Source organism: Puma concolor, chromosome C1 (genome assembly GCF_028749965.1).
Source record: "Puma concolor isolate L17-30 chromosome C1, mPumCon1.1.hap2, whole genome shotgun sequence".
NCBI classification, from domain to species: Eukaryota; Metazoa; Chordata; class Mammalia; order Carnivora; family Felidae; genus Puma; species Puma concolor.
Genome location: NC_141674.1, coordinates 204,737,591 through 204,762,045, shown reverse-complemented (window position 1 = coordinate 204,762,045; position 24,455 = coordinate 204,737,591). Strand labels below are relative to the sequence as shown.

Below are 24,455 nucleotides of genomic sequence, written 5' to 3'. Positions count from 1 at the left end.
GTAATATGGGTACGGGGTCTGGTACGTGGTAGGTGCTCGATAAATGACAAATGTTTCTTGGGATTTGAAGGGCTCCCGAAATAACCCCTCTTCTCTTCCCAGGTTTGAAACCAGCTGAGAGAAGGAAAGACACGGGAGTCAGGTAGAGATTTGAAGTCAGCCCTTTTAGGGAAAAAAGTGGACTTAAAGAAAAAGAAAAAGAAAGTGGATTTGAGGGTATAGCTGAGCTCCTCAGCCAAAATGGGCTTCTAAGTGCTCCCACTGAATTAAATTACTCCCACCACGACTAACAAACACACACACACACACACACACACACACACACACCCCTTTAGGCCTCTTTCTTCCCAGGACCTTCCCAGCCCTCCTCTGTACCTCACAGGCTGCACCCCCTTGGACCCAGGCCCCCTTGCCAACTAGCTCCTGTCTAGTTTCAGACAGGGGGAGATTTCTAGCCAGAAATTGAGGGCGGGAGGAAGGAGAAGCCAGGGTATTTCTCCCCCTCTCTCTAAATCAGGGGGCACCCCAGGCAGTGGTTGTGTCTCCTCCATGGCTCTGGTCCAAATGTCCCTCCCTCCTTGGTCCCTCCTGCCACCTCTGGGCAGCCCTGCCGTGGCTCTAGCTCCCACCTGGCATCCCAGCTCCAAGGCTCTGACACCATCATCTCATCCCTTGGCTCCTCCAGCCCTAGGATTGCTAGCAGTTTCCTGGGGCTACTGATCTTTCAGTTGCCTTCCCAGCATCCAATCCTGGGAAAGGGAGGCTGCAGGAAGGACAGAGCTGAGGGCAATGCTAAGCAGTGAATCTCTTGGGGGTGGGGGTGGGGATGGGGGGTGGGGATTGCCCTAGTTTCAATCCCTCCAATGGTTCAATCATTCCTCTAGCCCAGCAGAGGCTACAGAAAATCCATATATAAAGATTTTACAGCCAGCCATCTGGTTGGAAGTGCGGGCTTGCCTAGCACGAGGCATGGGATTGAAATAAAGGTCACTTGTCGTTATCAAAAAGTGGTGAGTATTGACGGAGATTACAGGGAGGTCAGCCCCTCTGCCCCCCGCCAACACACACACACACACACACACACACACACACACACACAATCATTTCCCCACTGTTGCTGCCACCATGCCACTGTTCGGCCTTAATGCCACCTTCTGGATCTTCTGGACCCAAACCTCCTGCCTGAAAGAGACAAACCTTCGATATGCAGGGAGGCCTAGTGAGCCCCAGCTGTGTCAGACTCCTCTAAGTCACCACTTCGGACCCTCCTGGTCTCACCAGGCTCTGGTTGCAGCCCTGTGTGCCTGGGACCAACTTCAATTACCTCCTGACCAGGGTTTCCCTGGTGACGCTACAGACCAAGTGTGTGCAACCTCACAAGTGCAGGGGAGTTCATGCTTGATGGGGTGAAGGCTTGACCAATGGAGGAAGGGAGCTGGTGCATGAATTTCCCCACCCACACCCCCTCTCCTGCCCCCCCGCCCCACCCACCCAAGGAATGATTCTGAGATGCCATTTATTCGGCTGCATCTTCTCTAGGATGAATTGTGCCTCCTTCTCTGCTTTACTCTCCTTGGCCCCCAATCTGCTTCCTGGAATTGCCTCTTTATTAAAATCTGGAACCAGGTCTGCTTTCTGGGGAACGCAGGCAGAGATCCCAGCCTTCTTACCTCTCTCTTTTTTCCCCGAGAGAAAAAAGACCCTTGTGCGACAGTAAGCCCACGGTCCTTTAATTACGGCAGACACACAGGAATCCCCTAGTATTCGTGCCCCTCTTCCCCTCCCTCCCCTTCAACACTATCATGCCCACCTCCTCGTAATCCTTCTCCAGGGCAGCCATATCCTCCCGGGCCTCAGAGAACTCCCCCTCCTCCATGCCCTCGCCCACGTACCAGTGCACAAAGGCCCTCTTGGCATACATCAGGTCGAACTTGTGGTCCAGGCGGGCCCAGGCCTCGGCGATGGCGGTCGTGTTGCTCAGCATGCACACGGCGCGCTGCACCTTGGCCAGGTCACCCCCGGGCACCACGGTGGGTGGCTGGTAGTTGATACCAACCTTGAAGCCCGTGGGGCACCAGTCCACGAACTGAATGCTGCGTTTGGTCTTGATGGCGGCGATGGCGGCGTTGACGTCCTTGGGCACCACGTCTCCGCGGTACAGCAGGCAGCAGGCCATGTACTTGCCGTGACGGGGATCGCACTTCACCATCTGGTTGGCAGGCTCGAAGCAGGCATTGGTGATCTCTGCCACGGACAGCTGCTCGTGGTAGGCCTTCTCTGCAGAGATGACCGGCGCATAGGTGGCCAGGGGGAAGTGGATGCGAGGGTAGGGCACCAGGTTGGTCTGGAACTCCGTCAGGTCCACGTTGAGGGCCCCGTCGAAGCGCAGGGAAGCCGTGATGGACGAGACGATCTGGCTGATGAGCCGGTTGAGGTTGGTGTAGGTGGGGCGCTCGATGTCCAGGTTGCGGCGGCAGATGTCATAGATGGCCTCGTTGTCCACCATGAAGGCACAGTCCGAGTGCTCCAGGGTGGTGTGGGTGGTCAGGATGGAGTTGTAGGGCTCCACCACGGCCGTGGACACCTGGGGGGCGGGGTAGATGGAGAACTCCAGCTTGGATTTCTTGCCGTAGTCAACCGAGAGCCGCTCCATCAGGAGTGAGGTGAAGCCCGAGCCGGTGCCCCCTCCGAAGCTGTGGAACACCAGGAAGCCCTGAAGTCCTGTGCACTGGTCAGACTGAAAGGGGAAGGGGAAGAGAAATGTGGGCCAGGAAGCTGATGGAAAGGAAAGAGCCAAGTCATGTTGTTTCAAATTCCCCCCCAAAATGCATTAAATCCTTGGAAGACTTTTCCAAATGCACAAAATAGATCCTCATAGGGAGGGCCCCCTCTCTCTCTTGTTCTTCTTCCTTTCTACAACCTCCCGAGGTGCCTGAACACAGCTCTCTTGAATCTCATGACATAGTCACTTTTGTGATCATAACTTGCCAACCCCGCCCAGCTTCATACCTGTTTACCCCTGATTTAATTTCACATGTTTCTGGAGGGCTTCCTTACTGAGATCAATAATCTAGGAACCTGATCCCCATCCTCAGTGGAGGCCAAAGTCATTCTCAGAGCCTTGGGCCAGGAATATTTGGATCCCTGTTTTTCACAGGGCCTTCTGCCCACATCCCTGCCATACAAGGTGATATTCTGGGAACGCCCGTGGACCTCCATAGCTTGGCCAGGCAGCCCGTGGACATGTTTGCCTTTGGTGGCCACTCTGCCCAGCCTGGACCAGTTGCCATAGGAGGTAAAGAGGACATCTGGCTTTAGTCTGGAGCCTATACCCTGTTTCCCCTGATCAGAGTGGAATGCCCCTCCTCACTGGTCCTGATCCTGCATCTTTAAAACTCATGGAGGAAGCTCTCTCAAGGGCTGAAGCTCCTCTTCCTGTCTGGTGTTCAGATCCCTTCACTACAGAAATCCAGCCCTAAGCCCTTCACTCACTGGCTTCCGAATTCGGTCGGGTACCAGGTCAATGAGCTCTTTTCCAGTGATGTTAGTGACCTCGGGCATAGCTATTGGCAGCGTCTTCCTTGCCGGTGATGAGCTGCTCTGGATGGAAGAGCTGGCGGTATGTGCCCATCTGAACCTCGTCTGTAATGGGCAGAGTTTTAGACACCCCTCCTTCCCTTGCAGCCTGGCTCCCCAAAGTTCCCAGAAGGGGCCGGGTCACTAGGCCCCAAGGCCTACCCTAGAGGAGCCCCATTCAGGCTGCTGCTATTGCCCTTGACTTTTAGTATTCTTCAATAAAAAGGAAAGGGATGTGAGGGATGTGGAGCAACCTTGAGACTCTGGAGCTGAGTGGCAGCAGATCTGTAGTTTAATTGGCTGCTGCAGCTGGGAACTACAAATTCTAGTGCTCCAGTTTCGGAGGACTCGCTGTGGTACCCAGGACAAGGTGACATATGTGGCAGGGACTGATCATCACTCACCAATCACAGTGGGCTCCAGATCCACGAACACTTCCCTGGGGCACGTGCTTTCCAGCCCCAGTTTCACTAAAGAAGGCGTCGAAGGAGTCAGCCCCTCCACCGATGGTCTTGTCACTGGGCGTCTGCCCATCTGGTTGGATCCCATGCTCCAGGCAGTAGAGCTCCCAGCAGGCATTGCCAATCTGCACGCCAGCCTGCCCCCACATGGACTGAAATGCACTCACGCTGAACGGGCAAAGGGCAGAGAACACTCCTAGCAGAGAGAAACCTGCCATGCCTGGATACAGTTCCCACCTGCAATCCTTTCTTGAGTGGTTCTCTGGCTGAGAACAAAGGTTCCTGGACTCTGCTCTCCTTGCCCCACCTCCCGTGTCTAAGCCTTTACTGATGGCTTTGAGGACCAACAGGCAGTGGCTCAGGGGGCCGGGGGCCAAAACCCACAAAGGAAGCAGATGTGGGCAGTTCCAAGATTATATAGTCTTTCTTGCTCAGTGACTAAGCATCGTGAGGAGTGTTGAGGGGGGTCAGATGAGTCTGGCAGAGCATGATAGTCAATCCACCCATGTTCAGAAAGAAATTAAGGACCCTTGGTGAGAGAAACAAGATCAGAGGTTTCAGGGATCAGAGGCCAGGGGGAGGTGTTGAAAGCAGGAAGAACTCTAGAATCGTGTTACAGCTAGAAAGGCCAGCAAGGAAGGGAAAAGTGGTCCTGAAACGGAAGGGGGTGTGCTGTCCTTTCCTCTCTTGGGTGTGCGCAGTTCTGGAGTGGAGTGGGGCTGGGGAAAAGATCTTTCCCACATGATTCTAGGCTGGTGGTCAAAGAACTCTTGGCCCCCAAAGCAGGACTGGGAAAAGGTGCTTGGTCCCAGAAATCCAAAAGGTCACTGCCCTTCCTGGGGAGCCTCATGAGAATCAAGAAGGTTTGACCCTCTCACTCCATCAAACATTTGAGCCTCTAGTATGTTCCTGACGCTGGGCTGACACTGGAGACGCATGGCATCTAATACACTGGCCCTCAGTAGCCCACTGTCCAGGGAAGGGAGAGTTTCATACACTAACAGATACATAACAGTGTGGCAGGTGGGATACCAGAGTATACCTTCATGCTCTGCTTGAGGAGTAATTACCACAGGCCTTAAAAACAAAATGAGGGGGCGCCTGGGTGGCTCAGTCGGTTGGGCGGCCGACTTCAGCTCAGGTCATGATCTTGCGGTCCATGAGTTCGAGCCCCGCGTCGGGCTCTGTGCTGACGGCTCGGAGCCTGGAGCCTGTTTCGGATTCTGTGTCTCCCTCTCCCTCTCTCTGACCCTCTCCCGTTCATGCTCTGTCTCTCTCTGTAAAAAAAAACAAAACAAAACAAAACAAAAACAAAAACAAAAAAACCAAAATGAGCACATCCATCAGATTCACCCAAGCTTTAAGGCCGAACCATGTGGAGGATGTGGAGAAATGGGAACCCTTAAACTGTTGGTAGAAGCCTAATGTGCCACATCTCTTTTGGAGAAAAATTTGGAGAAAGAATCTTATCAAAAAATTTCTTACCGGAAAAGAAAAGCAAAGTAAGGAAGAATCATACAAGCGGATACTATTGATAAAAACCTTTAATGCATAAAACAATACCGTGCATCATTTACAGATAAATGTACACTTTGCTGTATATTCTCGTAATATTTTGTAATACACACAAAAATAAAGAAAGCAAGAGGAAATATTAACACTAAATTTGGAATAATGGTTCTCTCTGGTAGAAGAGGGAGGTGAATGCAGTTTGGAGAGAAATTCTATTTCTTAGGCCGGGTTACAGGTATTTATTATTTTTTCTGCCTTCCTGAGTATCTGGAATATTTCATAATTTTTAAGGAGGATGCTTTATCCATAAATTTAATACTTCTCTGACTTTTTAAAAAATTCATTTTTGAGAGAGAGAGAGACAGCGTGAGCAGGGGAGGGGCAGAGAGAGAGGGAGACACGGAATCTGAAGCAGACTCCAGGTGCTGAGCCGTCAGCACAGAGCCTGACGCGGGGCTCAAATTCACAAACTATGAGATCATGACCTGAGCCGAAGTCGGACATTTAACCGACTGAGCCACCCAGGTGCCCGTTCTCTGACTTTTTAAATATGATTTAACTTTTGATGATTTTTAAGATGACTGGGATTAATCCAAACATCATCACTACTTCTCTACTTGCCTTGAGCAAGAAGCTTCACCTCTCTGTGGGTGTCCCCCTATCTCATGAATTGGGACAGTAATAAGAGCCCCCTCCTAGAATTACTATGGGGATTAAATGAAAGAATGCGCGTACAAGTCGCTGGCTCATTGCATGACACATAAGGGGGGGGCGCCATACATGTTGGGTCCCCTACCAACTCCCATCCTCCAATCCCTGCTGTCTAGTAAGAGAAGGTAATGAATTAAGCTGGGATGTAGGGATTTAGGGACACAGGACTCACAGAAATCCGCACATCCAGGAGGAGGTGCTGACAGGGTTTACCAATCTCCTGGCAAGGCCAGCACCGGCTGCTGCAACTTTGAGCCTGCCCAGGCTCTGTCTACAAAGTCAGACACCGTCTTGGCTCCCTTGACTGCTGGCCCACGCAAGGCAACTCTGACCTTTACTTGAGATGCGGGGAACGACGCCCCTTACTGTGGGGCAACAGGTTTGGGACAAAGAACTCAATCCCTGGAATCCCATAGACTTTGCATCAAACCCCCTTCCCTCTATGAGCTCAGACAAGTTACTTCTCTTCAGCTGCTCTAAGCCCTTTCCTTGAAAGTAAAAATAGTACGACCTCTTACTCGGCAGCCTTTTCATTATGTCATTTAGTCCCCCTACGCTAAGCATTAATTATGTGCCAGGCACTGTGCTAAGCGCTCAACATACACTATCTCATTTAATTTGCACAACAACCGCTGTAGGTAGGTACTATCTTTATGCCATTTTGCGCATAAGGAAACTGACTCTCGGGGAGGTTAAGCGACTAGCTCTAGGTCATGAGCAAAACCCCTAACATTCAGAGTGGGGACAGTTTGGCTCCAACCATGCTCTTAACTCTTCTTCTACCCTTCCTGCTGGGGACCCTGGCAAAAGATATCAAATAAGCCCCATGTACAGCCAGCTCTCCGTAAGTGGGAGCACCCTCCCTTTCCCCCCTCCTCCTCACTCTCTCTACTGAAATGAGGGGTCAGGTCAGATGCATCAGATGAACAGGGCCATGAGGATGTGTCCCAAGAGCTGCGAGGTGGGATTAGAGGCCAACAGTGAATCTGCTGTGATGCTTCAGGTTTCTGGAAAAGTGCCTACACTTTCTGCTCCAGTCTTGCTTACCCCACACTCCCTACCCCTAAATTTGGAGCCCCGCAGCAGCCCAGCTCCTGAAGAGAGGCTTAGAGACATGTCCTCCACCCTTCATGTGCTCTCACATACCGACACACCTGGGGGACCACACTCACACCTGGAAGTCTCTTTCCCTCTCTCCACCTCACCTGCCCCCACACTGCGGCCAGGCAAACACTTAGACTCCCAAGGGAACCTCACATCACCCACCTGGGTCCACTAGGACCCTCACTTGCATGCCCAGCCCCCTACCTCTGCTCACCATGCTGCCTGGCTGGGGGCTGGCTAGGGTTGTCTGTCTGTCTGCTGCTTGATGGGAAGCAGATGTGGGTCTGTGAGAGATCCACCGCCAGACCCATCGGCTTCTTTATGGTCTCTGGTCGGCTCTCAGGGGGTATGTTACAAATGGCCCCAGGAGGGCAGGTCCGTTGACTTGGTTACCAAGCGCTGGGCATGGGCTCAAACAGGGCAGCAAGGTGAGGGGGTGAGCAGAGGAGGGGTTCAGCTGGTCACCCCACACAGGTACCCAGGCCCCTGGGTACACAGTGTCTGCTGCTCAGTCACACAATCCCATTTCCTGGTGGCTCAGCTGGCTGGCACAGGATAAGGAAATCAACCCCCCTGAGCTCTAGCAGCACTGCCACCCCTGGGGTGGGTGAAGGCAGGAAGTGGAATGTGGGTGGGGCTAAAAAGAGTGCACTGAACCAGAAATAATGAGTCCTAGGGCCAGCGATCAAGCCGCAGGGCCTTCTGGTGGAAACTTGGAATGTTTTAGGACATAGAGAAGGAGAGCTCAGTCTTAGGGCCATCTCTAGCATTTAACATCTTCTTCCACCTCAGTTTTCCCATCTGTAGAATGGGGAGAGGTAGTGTTGTAAGGATGAAACAAGACAAACTTTTTTAAGTGCTTAGTCTAGAAATGCTGTTGTTCTCCCCAGGGAAAGCAAAAGGAGGAGCGGGGGGCTCAGGGCTGCTTGTCAGGCTCTCTTCCTATTCCAGACAAGTTGCTGCAGGCCTTGCCTGGCCTCATTTCCCCCCCGCTGGAGTCTCCCTATGGCCTCAGGCAGAACTTACGAAATACACATGCTAATCTCTCACCTTTGTATGCTGCTTTGTGGCTCTTAAGGTAGCTTCACCCCTTATCTCCTTTGAGTCCTTCCACAGCTCTATGAGGTAAGGGGGGGGGGGCCCATTCCCCTGATGAAGAAAAGGAAATCGAAGCCTCTTCCCTCTTGCCCAAGGTCACATGGGGGTTAATTAGTGGTGGAATTAAAATTCATCTGTGACTCAGGCTCAGTGCTTCTTCCCTTTCCACAAGGCAGAGTTTTCACTGTCCCTCATCCCCCTCCTGTGTCTTTATTGCCTTCCTTTCCATCTTAAATTCCACAGTTAGTCAGGAGCGCTCCCTTACCTCCCCCAGCTTCAGCATCCTCGTTGGACTAAACCACAACCCTGGTTCTTCACCAACTCTGTGCCTGTACTGACCCAGCTAAACAGCGGCTGCAGAAAAACCCAGAACCAGACTTCAAATGTATGACCACTAACCTCAAATGGACTCTAATGCTGCCTGGAAACCACATTGTGTTTCTGCAGTCATTCTTTCAATTAGCAACCATGGCCAAGAATAGGAATGCCAGATTTCGCGAATTAAAGAATTTTGTCTTGCAACTTTATCCACGAAGCAGTTGCCAGTGTGAAATTTCAGTCACTGTGGCAAACGGTGGGGGAGTTATTTTGAGGTGGGGGCTTTTTCAGTCTTTCTCACCACCGTATGCCAGGGAGTGACACAATATCAAGATAGCTAACTCTGGTTTTGGCTGTAGACTGCAGTCTTCTCTCTGCCACCTGGAATTAAGAGGCCAAGATCCCCAGAGAGAAGACGCAGCCAGCCAACACTGCAAATGTAAGCAAGCTCTGCCTACTCTGGGTTGATCCGTGAAGCCATAGACCTCAGGAATTATTATCCAGAAGGAGGGATTTGGGGCCCAGAGCGCCCACTGGGCCCCAAATTCTCTTGTCGAGCACTTCAACTTCCCAACTGGCTTTCAAAGTTGGGCATCTCAAGAGTCAACATAAGTGTCACCAACTCTGGAAAGAAAACTGTCCTAAAGGTAGGCCAGGGAAAAGGGTCTTAGGTACAACAGACTGAAGAGACTGAGATTTGTAATTATACTAAGGTATCTGAGTTATAAAATGAGAAGCAATCCCTATCTTAATTTCTTCAACAAGTATTTAGGTTTTTAACTTAAGCATGTGGGTAGAAGACTTGAAAACCTAGGACAGAAGCAGGTTTGGCAGGGAGCAGGGTGAGGGTAGGACATCAAGAGTTCTACTTTGAATGTGTTCCGTTGGAGATGTCTAACAGGCTTTCAAGTGATAATGTAAAAAAAAAATAATAATAAAATAAAACAAATAAGTACCTGAGTCTGAAATTCAACGTAAGTTACATTGGAGATGTCTAACAGGCTTTCAAGTGGTAATGTAAAAAATAAATAAATAAATAAACAAACAAACAAATAAATAAATAAATAAATAAATAAAATAAGCACCTGAGTCTGAAATTCAGAGTCTGAAATGAATGTATAAATTTGAGAATTATCAGCTCATGGGTGGTATTTCTTTCTATTCTATTCTTTCTCTATGGTTTGGGAATGTATATACTCTAGTTCTATTCCTTTTTCAATAGCCTTAAAATGTTACAGTAACTTTTTATTAAGGACACCCAAATACACCTGAAAGTTGAGATAATATAATAAAAGCCCATATACTCATCATCTACCTTCAATAATTGCTCCTTCAGGAAGAAAAACAAATGAAGAAAAGAGACAGCCTGGGACTGAGCTGTGGGAAACCCCCATTAGGGGTAAGCCATCAGAGGCCATCAAGGACAGGCCAGGGAAAAACCAGGAGAGGGGCACGTCACTGAAGCCAAGAAGAAAGTGCTTCAAGGAGAAAGGAAGGATCCACGGTCTTGAACGCTGGTGAGAGGCTGAGAAAGATGTAGAAACATGACCTTTGGCTTTGGTCGGTTGGAAGTTACTAGGGATTTTGGCAAGAACATCTCAGTAAAGCACGTGAACCAGTGGACAGTGAAAAGGAGAGAAGACATGGAGATATCCCCTTTGGAAAGATTGTGCTGTGGGCAGCCAATAGATGCTCCAGTGTGAAGAAAATGGAAGGATGTGCACTAAGGCTCAGTTCCATCTTTTCCAGATGGAATTGGCAGAGATATTTTAAACTTTGAGGACCTTGCTGCACTGCTCCAAGATGGAGGTGAGACTCTGGGAAGGGGTTAGAAAAGATGGGCCTAACAATGGGCAGGGGAAGAGGAAGAGAGATCCAAAGAGAGAGTGGCCTGCTGGACACCTTTGTAGGGTAGATGGACAAAGCGGTGATTCAACTGGAAAAATGAAGTGCCTGGTATCATCTGTTGGATTCTGTACATGTATGTGAATGTCTACGTTTTCAATCTAGTAATACGGATTATTACCTGTACACCCACCCAGACATTATGGCCCTAATTCAGGAGATACGTACACACTCACAGTCATGTGCACACGTGCATGAACGTGCACACACACACACACACACACACACACACACAGAGTCAGAAGCAGAATCTATATTCCACTAACATGCCTTGGACATTTCTCCCGGCAGCCTTGTCTTCTCCATTTTCCCAGCCAGAAGGCCTACTCAGGGGTTGTAAACTCCTTGCTACAAGAGCCAGGGTAACATAAATATGTTACAGTTGAGCATATGATGGTAAACGGTGGACTGGGTGATTTGAAGCAGCTTGCTGTCCATCCTAAGAAGGTGGCCCCGCCCAGCTCCATTTGTTGCCCTACTTGTTTCCTGCTGCTGTTGTAACAAATTTCTACAAACTTAGTAGCTTAACATAATACAAATGTATTATCTTACAGTTCTGGAGATCAGAAGTCCAAAATAGGTCTTATGGGGATTGCAATATTGTGATTTATAAAAATATATATTTGGTTATTCAGATGACCAAAATATATTCCTCATATATGTTTGGTCTTTGTCTAGGATTCCTGACTCAAAGCTCCTAAAACCCTTGGAATTTCTTAAGTGTTCAGAGGGATAAAGGTGTCTTTTGCTATGCTAATGAGACTACTTTGGGGAAAGCACCTAAGGTTTGGGGCTGGTTGCCAGGGATCCAACCACTTGTTAAAGAGTTGGAACTTTCAGTCCCCTTTCCACCTCCCCAGAGGGGAGAGGGGCTGGAGATTGAGTGCAAACACCAATGGTCAATGATTCCATCAACCATGCTTATGTAATGAAGCCTCCATACAAATCCAAAGGGATGGGGTTTGGAGAGCTTCCAGGTTGGTGAACACATGGAAGTCCTGGGAGAGTGGCATGCCTGGAAAGGGCATGGAAACTCCTGGTCTTTTCCCCATACCTTGCCTTATGCATCTCCTTCATTTGGCCATTCCTGATTTATATCCTTTTATAACAGACGAATGATACAGTAAGTGAAATGTCTCTCTAAGCTCTGTTAGCCATTCTAGAAAATTAATTGAACCCAAGAGGAGCTCATGGAAACCTCTAATTTATAGCCAGTGGGTCAGAAGCCCAGCTAACAACAAGGGTGCTGGAGGTGCAGTCGTGTAGGACCAAACCCTCTACATGTAGAATCTGATGCTATCTCTGGGTAGATGGTGCCAGAATGAGTTGAATTCTTAAGGCACCCTGCTGGTGTCTGAGAATTGTTTGGTGCTGTATGGGAAAGCCCTCCCCATCCCCACCCCCACTGGAATTAATACCAGAACCTATTTAGGTATAAAAATGTGTTGGCAGAGTTGCCCTCCTTCTAAAGATTCTAGAGGAGAATCTGTTCCTTGCTTTTTCCTTGTTCTAGAGGCTGCCCATATTCCTTGACTCATGGCTTCTTTCCATCTTGAAAGCCAATAATCACATCACTTTGACCTCTGATCCTGACCTCTCCTTCCCTGACTCTGAGCCCCCGCCCCCCCCCCCCCCCATCTTCAACTTATAAAGAGCTTTGTGACAGGGAGTCTGGGTGGCTCAGTTGGTTAAGTGTCTGACTTCAGCTCAGGTCATGATGTCACAGTCTGTGAGTTCAAGCCCTGCACGGGGCTCTGTGCTGACAGCTCAGTTCTGGAGCCTGCCTCTGATTCTATCTCTCCCTCTCTCTCTCTGCCCCTCCCCCACTCATTCTCTGCCTCTCTCTGTCTCTCAAAAATGAATAAACATTAAAAAAAAAATTTTAAGATCTTTGTGATTATATTGGGCCCACCCAGAAAATCTAGAATAATCTCAAGATCTTTACCTTAATCACATTTGCAGTCCTTTGCTACATAAGGTAATATAGTCACAGGTTCCAGGTATTACAATGTGGACATCTTTGGGGGACTATTATTCTGCCTATCTCAGTTGCTATATAGGAATGCAGGCCTGATACAGCCAGATCTTCCAATTCTTTTCAAGATAAGCTAGACATCTGGATTTTTATATGACTGTGCAGAAAGAGTTAACACAGCAGGTTGAGACTGCTCCTTAGCAAGGTCTGCTTGTGGAGCATCTGAGTGGCTCAGTGGGTTAAGCCTCCTACTCTCAATTTTGGCTCAGGTCATCAGGTCATGATTTCACGGTTCATGAGTTCGAGCCCTGCATCAGCAAGGAGCCTGCTTGGGATTCTTGCTTTCCCTCTCTCTCTCTGCACACTCCCTGCCCCAGTAAGTAAGTAAGTAATAAACAAATAAGTAACTTGTAAACTTGGCTTTGGCTGGTGTCTGGGAACTTGGCTCTTTATAGTGCTCCCAGTCGATGATGAACTGATCAGGATGGTTCGCTGAGCCTAGACAGTGTGTAAAGAACATGGCTGATACTGAACAACTGCTTTCCTTCTAGGAGTCTGGAATTTTGGTATGTGCAAAGCAGAGGCGTCTCTGTGACCAGCCCTCACCATAAACCTTGATTGCTGAGTCTCTAACAGGCTTCCTTGGGCAGAAACACTGCAGGAAAATGTTGCTCCGTTTTCATCTTGGAGAAAGAGCATGCTGCGTGAGCCCTCCTGGGAGGGAGAGGGTATAGGTTCCTTCAGATTCCACTTGTGTCTTTTCCCCTCCTAATCCAGCTGTGTAGCCTTCCTACGTCACTGCCGTTGACCTTAGCTGGGAGTACAACTTGATGTCCTGAGTCCTGTGAGTCCTTCTAGTAAATCTCCTGACATGGGGATGGTCTTGGGGATGCTCCAACACAAAGACAATTCCTGATTTTTCTCATATTCTAAATGCTACGTGGATTAACACCATGAGGACCAGACAAAACAATTCTGAGAGGGAACTTGGCCTCCAGACTGCCAGTTTGAAACTTCTGGCTTCTTAAGAATTCTACCCTAGTTTCACTCCCATCTCTGAAGTGAAGCAACTCCTCTGACACACATTTAACAAATGCTTACCCCCATGACATCCTAGGAACCAGGGACACAAAGATGAATAAAGAAGATACAATCCTTACCTGGAATGAGTTTACAACCTGGAAGACAGACATGTACACAAATAACTGCAGCATGATATGCTATGCGCACTAAAGTAAATGAATAAGATGCTCTAAGAATCCAGACAGCTGTTTCCACTGCACTTTGCTGTGTATGTACACATCCCTAAATTCATCTGGTCGGTCCTCACGATCTGAAGTTGTTATCCCTGTTTCACAAAGGAAGAACCTGAACGTGAAGGTCAAAGAAGTTTAGGGTGTTGCTTAAGAGAGCTCAGGTCTTTTACAATACTCACTCTGCTGGGGTGGGGGTGCACAAGAGAAAAGGAGGGTCAGGGAAGGTCTGAAGGAGACCATACGTTCTGTTATCACCAAGGGTCTCCGTAGAGACAATGAGCCGGTTTCTCAAAGCAGCCTCACTATATGCCCTTGCCACTTTTCACTTTTATGAATGAGTCTTGGTGGCAAGTCTATTGGGAAAAGAGACCTGGTCATACTTCACTGTGTTCCCTTCCATGCTTTTCCTAAGTAAGGTGCCAATTAGCTATTTTGTAGGTAGGAAGTTGCCATTGCTAGTTTTTCATCCTGCTGTGCTGTCCCGTCAGACAGCTCTGGCCCTAAGGAAACACTGTGGTAGGTGAGGCAGGTCAACCTCTTCCAAACGACTAGCCTGAGAGGCAGGTTCCTTCTGGACATTCCAATGGGCACAAGGGACATTTCCTGATGATTTCCCCAGTGAAGGGAGACAGCTAGAGAATGTATGGCGTGTAAGGGAAAGCAGAAGTAGATCGCAAAGCCCATTCCCGCAAGAAATGGGGATGGAATGGGGGAAGAAGGAATAGCTTCCGTGGAGGCCTCTGCCTGAGCGTTAAAGGCATTACGACGCAGGTCACAGATCCTGGCCATGGCCTAGGAACAGGAGAAGATGGGAAAGTCGAAATCAGGCGCGATATCAAAATCCTTTTTTCCTCTTCAGAGTCAACAAACATTTTGATTCCTCACAATAACGCCGTCAGTGCGGAATCAGCGTCCCCTTTTCGCCGATGAATACCCAAGGACTCGGTGAGGTGAGGTCACGTGCCCAAGGTCACACAGGGCAGTCAGGACAGGAATCCACGTCCTGGAGGCTTCCGTCCAGAGTCCAGAGCTCCGGCGGTTCTGGCCGCAGGGAAGCGGGCAGGTGGCGGTGGCGAGGGCTCACTAATAGTGACGGCGCTGATGACGGGGCCACAGACCGGCGGCCAGCCGGCGAGCCGCGGCAGATTCCTGGGGTCGGCCCTCGCAGGCAGGCTGCGGGGGTTGGCTCCGTGGGGTACTCTAAGGGATCCGCACCCTGGGGCTCAGGCTGTGCAGCTCTTGGTCCTCGGCCGCCCACGGGCGTTGGCGAAGGCCAGCCGTCCAGGCCGAGGACCAGCAGGCCGTGTGCAGCTGCAAAGGGTTCCCCCGGGACTGGCCGGAGCCTCCGGGGAGGCGGGGCCGGGAGGGCACGGGCGAAGTCTGGCTGCAGCCACCTCGCAAGGGCAGCCTGTACAGCACCCGGCCTAAGTCAGGACACCTGGGCGATGGGCGCCCGCATGACTCAGGTGCTGGCGAGATGCGCCCTGGCACCATGCCCTGCGTCCCTGCAGCGGAGATCCGGAGCCCAGAGTGTCGGCTCAAGACCTGGAGCGAAGGGTTAAAGCCCGGGTCGCCACTCCTAGCCCATGCGAGACAGGTGAGACCAAGACCGGGAAGGGGGAGGGGACCCTCCCTGGCCCCACCCCTCGAGGCCGCCTACCCTTCGGGGGCGTGGCCTCCGGGCCGCACAGCCCTAGTGGGTGAGCGCAGTGCGCGGGCCCCGCCCCCCGCCTATAAGAGCGGTGCGGCACTGCAGCTAGCGCAGTTCTCACCGAGACCCGTCACCCGGACTCTACGTGAGACCCACCGCCCGGACTCACCATGGTGAGTGCGGCCCCGCCGGGATCGCGCCAGTCCCCTTATTGCCCTTCTCCTCCTTGGGGGCCCTCCCTCCCGGAATGCTCCGGACCCTCCATCCGGCGTTCCGGGGCTCGAGGAGGTGCGAGGGTTTGTGCATTCCCCCACCCCCACTGTCTTGGTGACTTTGACCGAGTCGTTCTGTCCACTTTTGGAGGCTGGGGAAGAGGGGTGGAGTGGAGTGGGATTCTTCGCTAGCCGAGAGGCTGAGAGGAGCCCTTCTGGAAATCGCCTCCTGCTCCACCAAGCATTTGTGCCCTAACCCTCCTGGGGGGAGTCGCAGTCCCGCTCCCCGTCCTTTCCGCGGATGAGAGAGACCCCCAGGGCTGCCCTCCGCCCCTGGCCTCCCCCCACCGCGACCCCCGCTCCCCGGAACTGAGCGAACACGTGCTTAGCACAAGAAGGTGGTAGGGGGTCAGATTACTTGGTTCAGCATCCCCTTTTCCTCCGACTGTGTGTGCATCCCTCCTACCCACAGCCCTCCCCCCCCCCGTGACTCAGCACCCCGCTTCTGAGCCAGGAGGGGTGGCAGGAATGGGGTTCAGCCTCATGAGGCGAGTCGGCCCCTCTCCTGCCCGAGCCCAGTGAACGGACGGGCAGAGACAGCTGGCGCTGAGCGAGAGCGCGGGCCCAGGCCAGGTTGGGGGGAGGGGAAAGAGGTGTGTGTAGGGGGGTGGTATTTATAGCCCGGGAACGGGGGCCGAAATCCAATCTTCGCTTTCGGCTGGGATGTAACTGGAAAGAATCTAGAAGGAGGGGCGATTGCGGGACCGGGGGTGCAGGATGGCGCTCACCCTGCGCAGGGCAAGGCGGGTTACCTCTGGGGCCTCACCGCAGGTTCCGCTTCCTTTTCTGGGTGTTTGGAAACCGTCACCCCGCCATTTCGGTGTTGGGAAGGGAGGCTGCGCGGGCTCTGCGCCGCACCACTTTGGCTCTTTAGGGGTTAATTTCAGACTGGCAGGGATGAGCCTAAGGCAGCCGGTGCCCCAGTGCCCACAACCCTTTTTGCCCGCGCCTGCCATCTGCACCCTCTGCTATTTCCGTGAGGGCTGCGCGGTGGGTGAAGGTGGTGAAGACACCCAGAGTGTGGGGGTGGAGGTGGGGAGAGGAGCCAGCTGGGATTGATCTCCAGAGCCAGATGGGATTTAAAGGTGTTGGAGAGGACACCCTGATGGTCAGTGTGGTCAGTTGATGCCAGACTCCAGGGCTGAGACACCTCTGCAGCCCACAGGAAAGAAAGGGGGAGAGGGTTATATGAAATTCCAGCTGCTCATCCTCAAAGAATTAGTCAAGTTGGGGGGCTTCTAGCTATAAACTCATGGCCCTGGAAAACCTGTCCTTTCTCAGGCTCTTGAGAAAGGTAGCTTTGGGAGTATAAATCTGAAAATGGCTGAAAAGTCGCTTGTCCTTGTCTCAGAGTCATTGCAGTATCTGCCTGCTTTTCATGTGCACTTACCCTCTCTGTCCTCCCTGAGTGTCTTCTGAGTGTGGCAGGGTCATGTGGAGCCACAGCTCTTACTTGACAAGGTCCTCACAGGGAAGTAGACTGAAGGGATTGGTTTGCCCTACTGGGTGCCTCCAGTTGTTAAGTCCTATGTGGGGCAGCCTGGGCAGGCTGCCAGCCTCTTCCCACCTCTGCCCAGCCCCAGGCGTCCACTTTGGCCAACCGAAGCATCCTGGCTGGTAGGTGATAGGGTGGGAGAGAGGCTCATGAGGTGAGGGCTGTAGATGTGGGGCTTATGCTGTGTTCCCTCTCTTTATACCTCAGCGTGAATGCATCTCAGTTCATGTGGGGCAAGCAGGTGTCCAGATGGGCAATGCCTGTTGGGAGCTCTACTGCCTGGAACATGGGATTCAGCCTGATGGGCAGATGCCCAGTGATAAGACCATCGGTGGAGGGGACGACTCCTTTACCACCTTCTTCTGTGAAACCGGTGCTGGAAAGCATGTGCCACGGGCAGTGTTTGTGGATCTGGAGCCCACTGTGATTGGTGAGAGGAAGATGGGGTGGAATTGAGGGGAGCAGAGAGGGACTCTAAGCTTCTCTCTGGCGAGATGGTGTCTAGACCTGGCTTTCCTGGCGCTGCAAACTCTTTGTGCCATCTTTGAAGCTGAAGAAGGCGGGCTGATTGCAGGCCAGGCTGGGTGGTGGGTGTGGGTTTCTCTCACAGGCTGGTATCACAGGCTTACAGAAGGATGAGCTTTTCCATACATCTGACCGCAGCTACCACGCTGGGGGAGGGAGGTCCCTGCTGAGCACAGCCTTGTGGTTTGTGCCCTAACGATGTGTTTGTGCCCTTCCAGATGAGATCCGAAATGGCCCATACCGGCAGCTCTTCCACCCAGAGCAGCTCATCACTGGGAAGGAGGATGCCGCCAACAACTATGCCCGTGGTCACTATACCATTGGCAAGGAGATCATTGACCCCGTACTGGACCGGATCCGCAAGCTGGTGAGAATTTGGGATGGAAGGGAGGGAGCTTTCAGACGATGCTAATGGTCAGGAACGTCTTTTTTCAGGATCCATTTCAGGGGGTCGTCTCTAATTGTATGTGTTCCTGAGCATGTTCCAGACTCTGGGTCTCTGCCCTGACTCCTGAGAGATTTTAGGCTTTTGTGGAGCCAGAAGGTAGAGTTTCTCAGGCCCCTCGCCCACCTACATTGCTGTTTCTCTTTCCTGCCTTTCAGTCTGACCAGTGCACAGGACTTCAGGGCTTCCTGGTGTTCCACAGCTTCGGAGGGGGCACCGGCTCGGGCTTCACCTCACTCCTGATGGAGCGGCTCTCGGTTGACTACGGCAAGAAATCCAAGCTGGAGTTCTCCATCTACCCCGCCCCCCAGGTGTCCACGGCCGTGGTGGAGCCCTACAACTCCATCCTGACCACCCACACCACCCTGGAGCACTCGGACTGTGCCTTCATGGTGGACAACGAGGCCATCTATGACATCTGCCGCCGCAACCTGGACATCGAGCGCCCCACCTACACCAACCTCAACCGGCTCATCAGCCAGATCGTCTCGTCCATCACGGCTTCCCTGCGCTTCGACGGGGCCCTCAACGTGGACCTGACGGAGTTCCAGACCAACCTGGTGCCCTACCCTCGCATCCACTTCCCCCTGGCCACCTATGCGCCGGTCATCTCTGCAGAGAAGGCCTACCACGAGCAGCTGTCCGTGGCAGAGATCACCAATGCCTGCTTCGAGCCTGCCAACCAGATGGTGAAGTGCGATCCCCGTCACGGCAAGTACATGGCCTGCTGCCTGCTGTACCGCGGAGACGTGGTGCCCAAGGACGTCAACGCCGCCATCGCCGCCATCAAGACCAAGCGCAGCATTCAGTTCGTGGACTGGTGCCCCACGGGCTTCAAGGTTGGTATCAACTACCAGCCACCCACCGTGGTGCCCGGGGGTGACCTGGCCAAGGTGCAGCGCGCCGTGTGCATGCTGAGCAACACGACCGCCATCGCCGAGGCCTGGGCCCGCCTGGACCACAAGTTCGACCTGATGTATGCCAAGAGGGCCTTTGTGCACTGGTACGTGGGCGAGGGCATGGAGGAGGGGGAGTTCTCTGAGGCCCGGGAGGATATGGCTGCCCTGGAGAAGGATTACGAGGAGGTGGGCATCGACTCCTATGAGGACGAGGATGAGGGAGAAGAATAGAACAGCTGCCTGGAGCCCATTCACTATGTTTATTGCAAAATCCTTTCGAAATAAACAGTCTCCTTGCACGGTTTCTTGTCCCCTCTGTGAGTGCTTGAGCTTCTGCTGCCTTCCTCTCTGTGCTGCTGCCGCTGCCACTGCTTCACTGCTTCTGCTGCCGCCCTCATTCTTTGCTGCCCATGACCCCTTTCCCTTCCATGGCTGAAGGTGAGATCTGCCAAGGGGTCCTTGCCAGGCCCAGGAAACGTGACCTCAGGGACCTTGATGTAAGATCCCAGGGGCGCCCAGGAGAGTAGAGAGGAAAGGAGGACTGAATCCCGGACCTGTCTGTCCAGCCACAAGCTGTTGAAAAGATACGAGTTCTCACTTCCTTTCCAAGTAGAAGTTTAAGTCCAGCAGTTTCTGTATTTGAGTTAGACTGCTACCCTATTCTTCCTGCTGCTTCTGCATTCACTGACTCTGGAAGCTTGGCCCGGGCACCTCTGTGCGTGATGAGGGCTTGGGAGCGGGGCTGGGCTGGCCCACAATTCCTGGGCACGGAGCCTAGTCATAAGCTTGGGGGATGGGAGGGGACAAGGGCGATCTCCTTGAGTTGTGTCACTGCACCTCCGAGCAGCTTTGCACAGCTGAGTGTCTCTCTTGCTGCATTGCTGGGGCCTAGGGCTGTGCCATTAAAAGTCAGGTCATCTCTTCTCTGTTTGTGCTCTCTTTCTGGCCTCAGCCTCTATGCTAGCTGGGGGGAGCTTCCTGCCAGGGCCCTGGAGAAAATTCCAGCATTGCTAATAGGCACCCCAGGACCCACATCGACGTCAGCACATGGGGGTGAGCATGGGGGGGAGGGAGAAAAGAAGCTTCGATCTCAGGAGCAGGAGATGCCAGCCCTGCCCTTGCCTTCCCCTCCCTGGTGATTCAGGGACGCAGTGCCCTTCCCTAGGGAACAGTTCAGCCTAGCAAAGGCAGGGCCCCTGTTTACTCAGCAGAGTAGACAGGAAGTGGCAGCTGGATACTGCCACACCAAGTGGCCTCATTAATCATTAACCATGTGTGAGCTAGAACCATCTGGGAGAAACTGTGGGCCACAAGGCTGCCACCTCCACTCCCCTTGCCCCCAGGCTGAGGCTGGGAGACCTGTTATGTTGTTGTCCCAAAGCTTCCTCAGGTGTCTCCACCCAGGAGCCCTTGCCTGGCAAACCGGCTGGGCTGCTTTGAGTCAGCTACCCACTCCTGGGAATGAAGGAAAGAATTGAGTGTGCTTCTAGGGAGCCCTGGTCCCAGTTCTTAGCACAGAGGCCAGCTCAATCCAGAACAGCTTTAAGTGTTTGACCAAGGCAAGCTCGGAGAACTGCCCGCTCCTGGCTAGCCAGATGTAAGGTAAGGATACCTGCCTCCTCACGTGGAATGACGAAGTCCCACCACCCTTCACTACACCAGTGTCTCTTCCCAGTCTGTTCCCTTGGAAACGGCAGCCAGACCTTGGGCCCCTGGCACCTCTTCTCACTCCAGGAACAATGAGACTAAGATCCACACCAAGCTGCTTTCACTTTATTCTTCTTTTTATACATTCTCTTGCTCCCAGATGTGGAGGCAGACCATGATGTAAGCTCAGCAGTCCTGCTCAGAACCTGTCTCGATTCTATCAGTTTCCCTTTCCCCATTCCCCAACCCTGTCCACCGCAACTCAATCTGTCCCCCTGTTCAGTTGTTGCTCTTTGAGATAAGCGAGCAGAAGCAGAGACAGAAGACTGAGTTGACTGTCCCCACCCACCTGCCCCCAACTGCAAGACAGCAGTCCTGGAGAGAACACATGGAGATTCTAATAAGGGGATGGGATCCTCCTTCCAAGGCCCGGGGGCCACCTCAACATGGCCACTGGTTTGTTCAGATTTGGGTGGTGTGCTGGCCCAAAGCCGGGGGTTGCAGTGCCTCCAGCTGACTGAGAAGGAGATGAATGGGAGGACGCTGCTGGGGGTCTACAGTCATCATGGAGGCCAAGAGCTGCCGCAGTGCTGAAGAATGCCTGTGGAAGGAGGCGGACAGGGTGACCAGACAGTCCTCGTTCCCTGTGCGAAGGTTCCAACTCCACTAATGTCTGGGAGCAGTCTGAAATGTTTGGTGGCCCTTTTATTGCTTACCTGGGACTGTGCGGGATGCTTAGTTGGTTCTGCACGGCAAGGGCCACACTGTCACCCTTCTGGAACACCATGTCATATGGGCCCTCCCCAAACATCATGGCATATAGCACACAGCCTAGGGACTGAGCACAACTTGGTTATTCTTTGACAGGGGACCAATGGGGGGGGATACCTCTCCTCTTAATTCTGTAGTGAAATGTGACTGCATAAGCTAAAAAGATTATGCTGACCTCAGCCACATGACACCAAACCAGGGTCCAGAGAAATCACCAGGTAGCTGGAGGCTTCTGTACCCCTCGTTTAGCCACTGCCTTCAGGCCTGACATTTAGCTGTACTCACTCTGTTCAAAGAGCGGGATTATACCACTTCCTGAGCAACTGAGTACAGTGTCAGTGACAGCTCCCAGGAAGGAAGTCGAGGGGGATGGGGACACATGCAGTTCCTAGGGCCCCATGCACTCGAAAACAAAGACCTGCCTCTCTACTTCACAGCAGGTACAGAGTAGCATTCCTCTCCCCGCCATACTCCCGCCCACGTGTTCCTCACCCAGACATCGGTCCGCTCATCGATGACACAGTGGCTCTGCACAGAGAAGAGCTCCGGGGCCCGGTAGGAGATGGTGCATCTCTGGGCTGCCCAGTCCTGGAACAGTGGCCCCACAACTCAAAAGTGGGGCACAGGTCATAGTCATGTGACCAAATTGGGGCACACACCGAAAGAAGTTGCGGATGGGGAACAGGAGGGCAAAGGAGCCAGACGCTCTGTTACCTGCAGGGCCAGAGCCTGGCGGGAGCCCTCCACATGGATGCAAGCTTGATTCATGGAGCCCAAGTCCATTAAAACCGGTTGCCCCTCATCTCCAAGCAAGATATTGGTAGGCTTCAGGTCCCTGTAGGGAAGTAGAAATGGCCCATGAGCATCCCTGGACAGGGAGGCTGGAATCCCTGAGGGCAAAAGAATCATGGGGATTGTTCCTTGGGAGGAGAGCAGAGACCTCTTGATCCTCTTGGTGAGGCTCTTCCTTTCTGCCCCGTAAATACGCACGGCCCTCCCACTGACCTGTGGGCATAACCTCTGGCATGAATGGCCTCAAGGCCTCTGCAGATACCGAGCAGCAGCTGAAGGATTTGATCTTCAGTCAAGAAGTTGCCTTTGTCCTTCAGCCTTTCTATCTCATTCCACAGCGTACCCCTCTGCAACACAAGTTTTCCCACAGTTGGAGATGTTTTCTGAGCCTCTGATCCCGGACCCTGATCCCTTCCCTGTGTCACAGCCTATCAACTCTTTCACTGCACGCACTATACACCTCACATTCCCACCTGGGTTCCTCTAAACCCCAAATCTGAAGTGGTCAAACCCAGGACATGACGTCTGCTTCCTAACATGCTTGACTACTCACACAGCCCTTGGTAGATGGCTTTGTTGCAAGCCCCTCCACTGCCAGGAGACTTTCTGACCTTGAAGAAGGGTAGCAGCAGCCAGGCTTCATGTTTGGTGCCCCGCTCTCTCAGACAATAAGCCACAAGGCGAAGGATGTTGGGGTGATGGAAGAGGCGATGCATGTCTGCTTCTCGTTGGGCCTCCTCCCGATCCTGCTGCTCGTGACACAGGATCCGCTTCAGGGCGTAGAAGTGTCCATCATGTAACCCCTCCACTAGGTCCACATAGCTGAACCCACTGTGGGCCAAAGGGGTCAGTGAAGGACCACGGTCATCTCCCATACTGCTAGGGATTCCCTGGAGGGAAGAGGTGGGGGGGGGGGTATCTTTCCCGGTTGGCAAAAACCCTCCCAAGATGTGGCTTCAAGAGGAGTGTGACGATTTTACACTTTGGGCTCAAGAGCAGGAACACAGTAATCTCTGCGGTGCTTTGATCATAAGGCAGTGCTCTGCACATGACAAACGCTCCATAAATATTAAATGAGTAACACGCAACATTTATCAAGTGCTGTGAACCAGTCACTGGGTGAGATGTTTTATATGCATTATCTCATTTAATTCTTACAACTCCATCAGTGACAAAAAAAAAAAAAAAATTATCTCCATTAAGGAGATGAAGAAACCATGGGTTTTCAAGGTCACACAAGGCGGATCCAGGAGGCCTGGCTCCAGAATCCACTGTTTTGACTACCGTATCGCTAGGCTGTGACAGGTGAGCTAAAGGATATGTTAAGAGGATACTTCTATGCCCCTATCTTGTGCAGACTGCTGTCCTTCAGTCGCCATAACGCTGGGGACTACTAGCTAAGTGATTTCCAAACACTCACCCCTCCCCCAGTTTCTGGATGAAGAGGTAGCGCTTGTTGTCAATGATGACAGTTCCCCGAGAGCAGACACACAGCGCGTGGCCCATAGTGTCTCAGTCATCCTCCTCAAGGGCGGTCTGAGGCTGCCGAAGGCTTCGTCCAGGTTGAGTGGGCTCTTCCAGGGGATGCTCTGGGGGCCCAGCGGATCATGCTGGAAGGAAAAAAACGGCAGAGTCGTGGGTCAGGGACAATCCAGACGACCCCTGAAGTACCAGGAGAGCTGGGGCCCAGGTCCCGGAACGTAGAGAAAACGGGCCCTGGCGACGCCAACTCCAAGAAGGTTGGAGTCAGGTGCTTTAAAGCCTCCGGCCACACAGCGACTACCAGGCCGCTTCTTCCAACCCCAGCCCACCTTGAAGAGGCCCCCGCTCCCACGGCCATTGGGCCGCCACGGCAGGGCAGAGGGTAGTTCCGGGGGGTGCGAGGCCCCAGCCCATCTCCAGAATGGCCCACCCCCGGCCTCGGCGCACAGAGCCCGGGGAGAGTCAGCCCCGGATCCCCACTGACCTGGCTCGGGCTGGAGAGAGAAGCGGAAGACCGGAAGAAGTGAGTACGTCATCATTCCGCGCCGGCGTAACGGCCC

The 24,455-nt window shown here is 52.5% G+C and overlaps 2 protein-coding genes and 1 pseudogene across 4 annotated transcripts; 1 reads left to right on the top strand and 2 right to left on the bottom strand.

Annotated features, from left to right (window-relative positions):
* Window positions 1-1,709: 1,709 nt before the first annotated feature.
* Window positions 1,710-4,378, bottom strand: LOC112867144 (tubulin alpha-1B chain-like; annotated as a pseudogene). The gene is made up of 3 exons (XR_015255573.1): window positions 3,981-4,378; window positions 3,493-3,642; window positions 1,710-2,737 (listed from the first exon to the last, which is right to left on the bottom strand). The product of XR_015255573.1 is annotated as a tubulin alpha-1B chain-like (transcript).
* An 11,246-nt stretch (window positions 4,379-15,624) lies between these two features.
* On the top strand, window positions 15,625-19,507 carry TUBA4A (tubulin alpha 4a). The gene is made up of 4 exons (XM_025935396.2): window positions 15,625-15,740; window positions 17,542-17,764; window positions 18,078-18,226; window positions 18,463-19,507. Exons 1-4 carry the CDS (start codon window positions 15,738-15,740, stop codon window positions 19,432-19,434), a joined length of 1,347 nt encoding a protein of 448 aa, XP_025791181.1. The 5' UTR covers window positions 15,625-15,737; the 3' UTR covers window positions 19,435-19,507.
* Window positions 19,508-20,954: 1,447 nt separating this feature from the next.
* STK16 (serine/threonine kinase 16) lies at window positions 20,955-24,427 on the bottom strand. Of its 2 annotated transcripts, none has more exons than XM_025932364.2 (8): window positions 24,380-24,427; window positions 23,834-24,023; window positions 23,025-23,244; window positions 22,627-22,760; window positions 22,336-22,456; window positions 22,114-22,209; window positions 21,567-21,688; window positions 20,955-21,451 (listed from the first exon to the last, which is right to left on the bottom strand). In XM_025932364.2, the coding sequence occupies exons 2-8, from the start codon at window positions 23,917-23,919 to the stop codon at window positions 21,313-21,315; spliced, it is 918 nt and encodes a 305-aa protein (XP_025788149.1). In that variant the 5' UTR covers window positions 23,920-24,023; window positions 24,380-24,427; the 3' UTR covers window positions 20,955-21,312. The 2 variants fall into 2 exon arrangements, with proteins under 2 accessions (XP_025788149.1, XP_025788141.1); XM_025932356.2 differs by lacking the exon at window positions 24,380-24,427 and adding an exon at window positions 24,225-24,365.
* Between the last annotated feature and the right edge of the window lie 28 nt (window positions 24,428-24,455).

What these genes read in the sequence shown, in the direction of transcription:
- TUBA4A (XM_025935396.2), top strand. An exon ending in TCTGGAGCCCACTGTGATTG is followed by an intron (nt 17,765 to 18,077) that starts GTGAGAGGAAGA and finishes GTGCCCTTCCAG; the next exon opens with ATGAGATCCGAAATGGCCCA. An exon ending in TGGACCGGATCCGCAAGCTG is followed by an intron (nt 18,227 to 18,462) that starts GTGAGAATTTGG and finishes CCTGCCTTTCAG; the next exon opens with TCTGACCAGTGCACAGGACT.
- STK16 (XM_025932364.2), bottom strand. Translation starts at nt 23,919, where the DNA reads ATGGGCCACGCGCTGTGTGTCTGCTCTCGGGGAACTGTCATCATTGAC. An exon ending in GCCAGGCTCTGGCCCTGCAG is followed by an intron (nt 22,210 to 22,335) that starts GTAACAGAGCGT and finishes CCACTGTTCCAG; the next exon opens with GACTGGGCAGCCCAGAGATG. An exon ending in AGCATCCCGCACAGTCCCAG is followed by an intron (nt 21,452 to 21,566) that starts GTAAGCAATAAA and finishes CTCCTTCCACAG; the next exon opens with GCATTCTTCAGCACTGCGGC.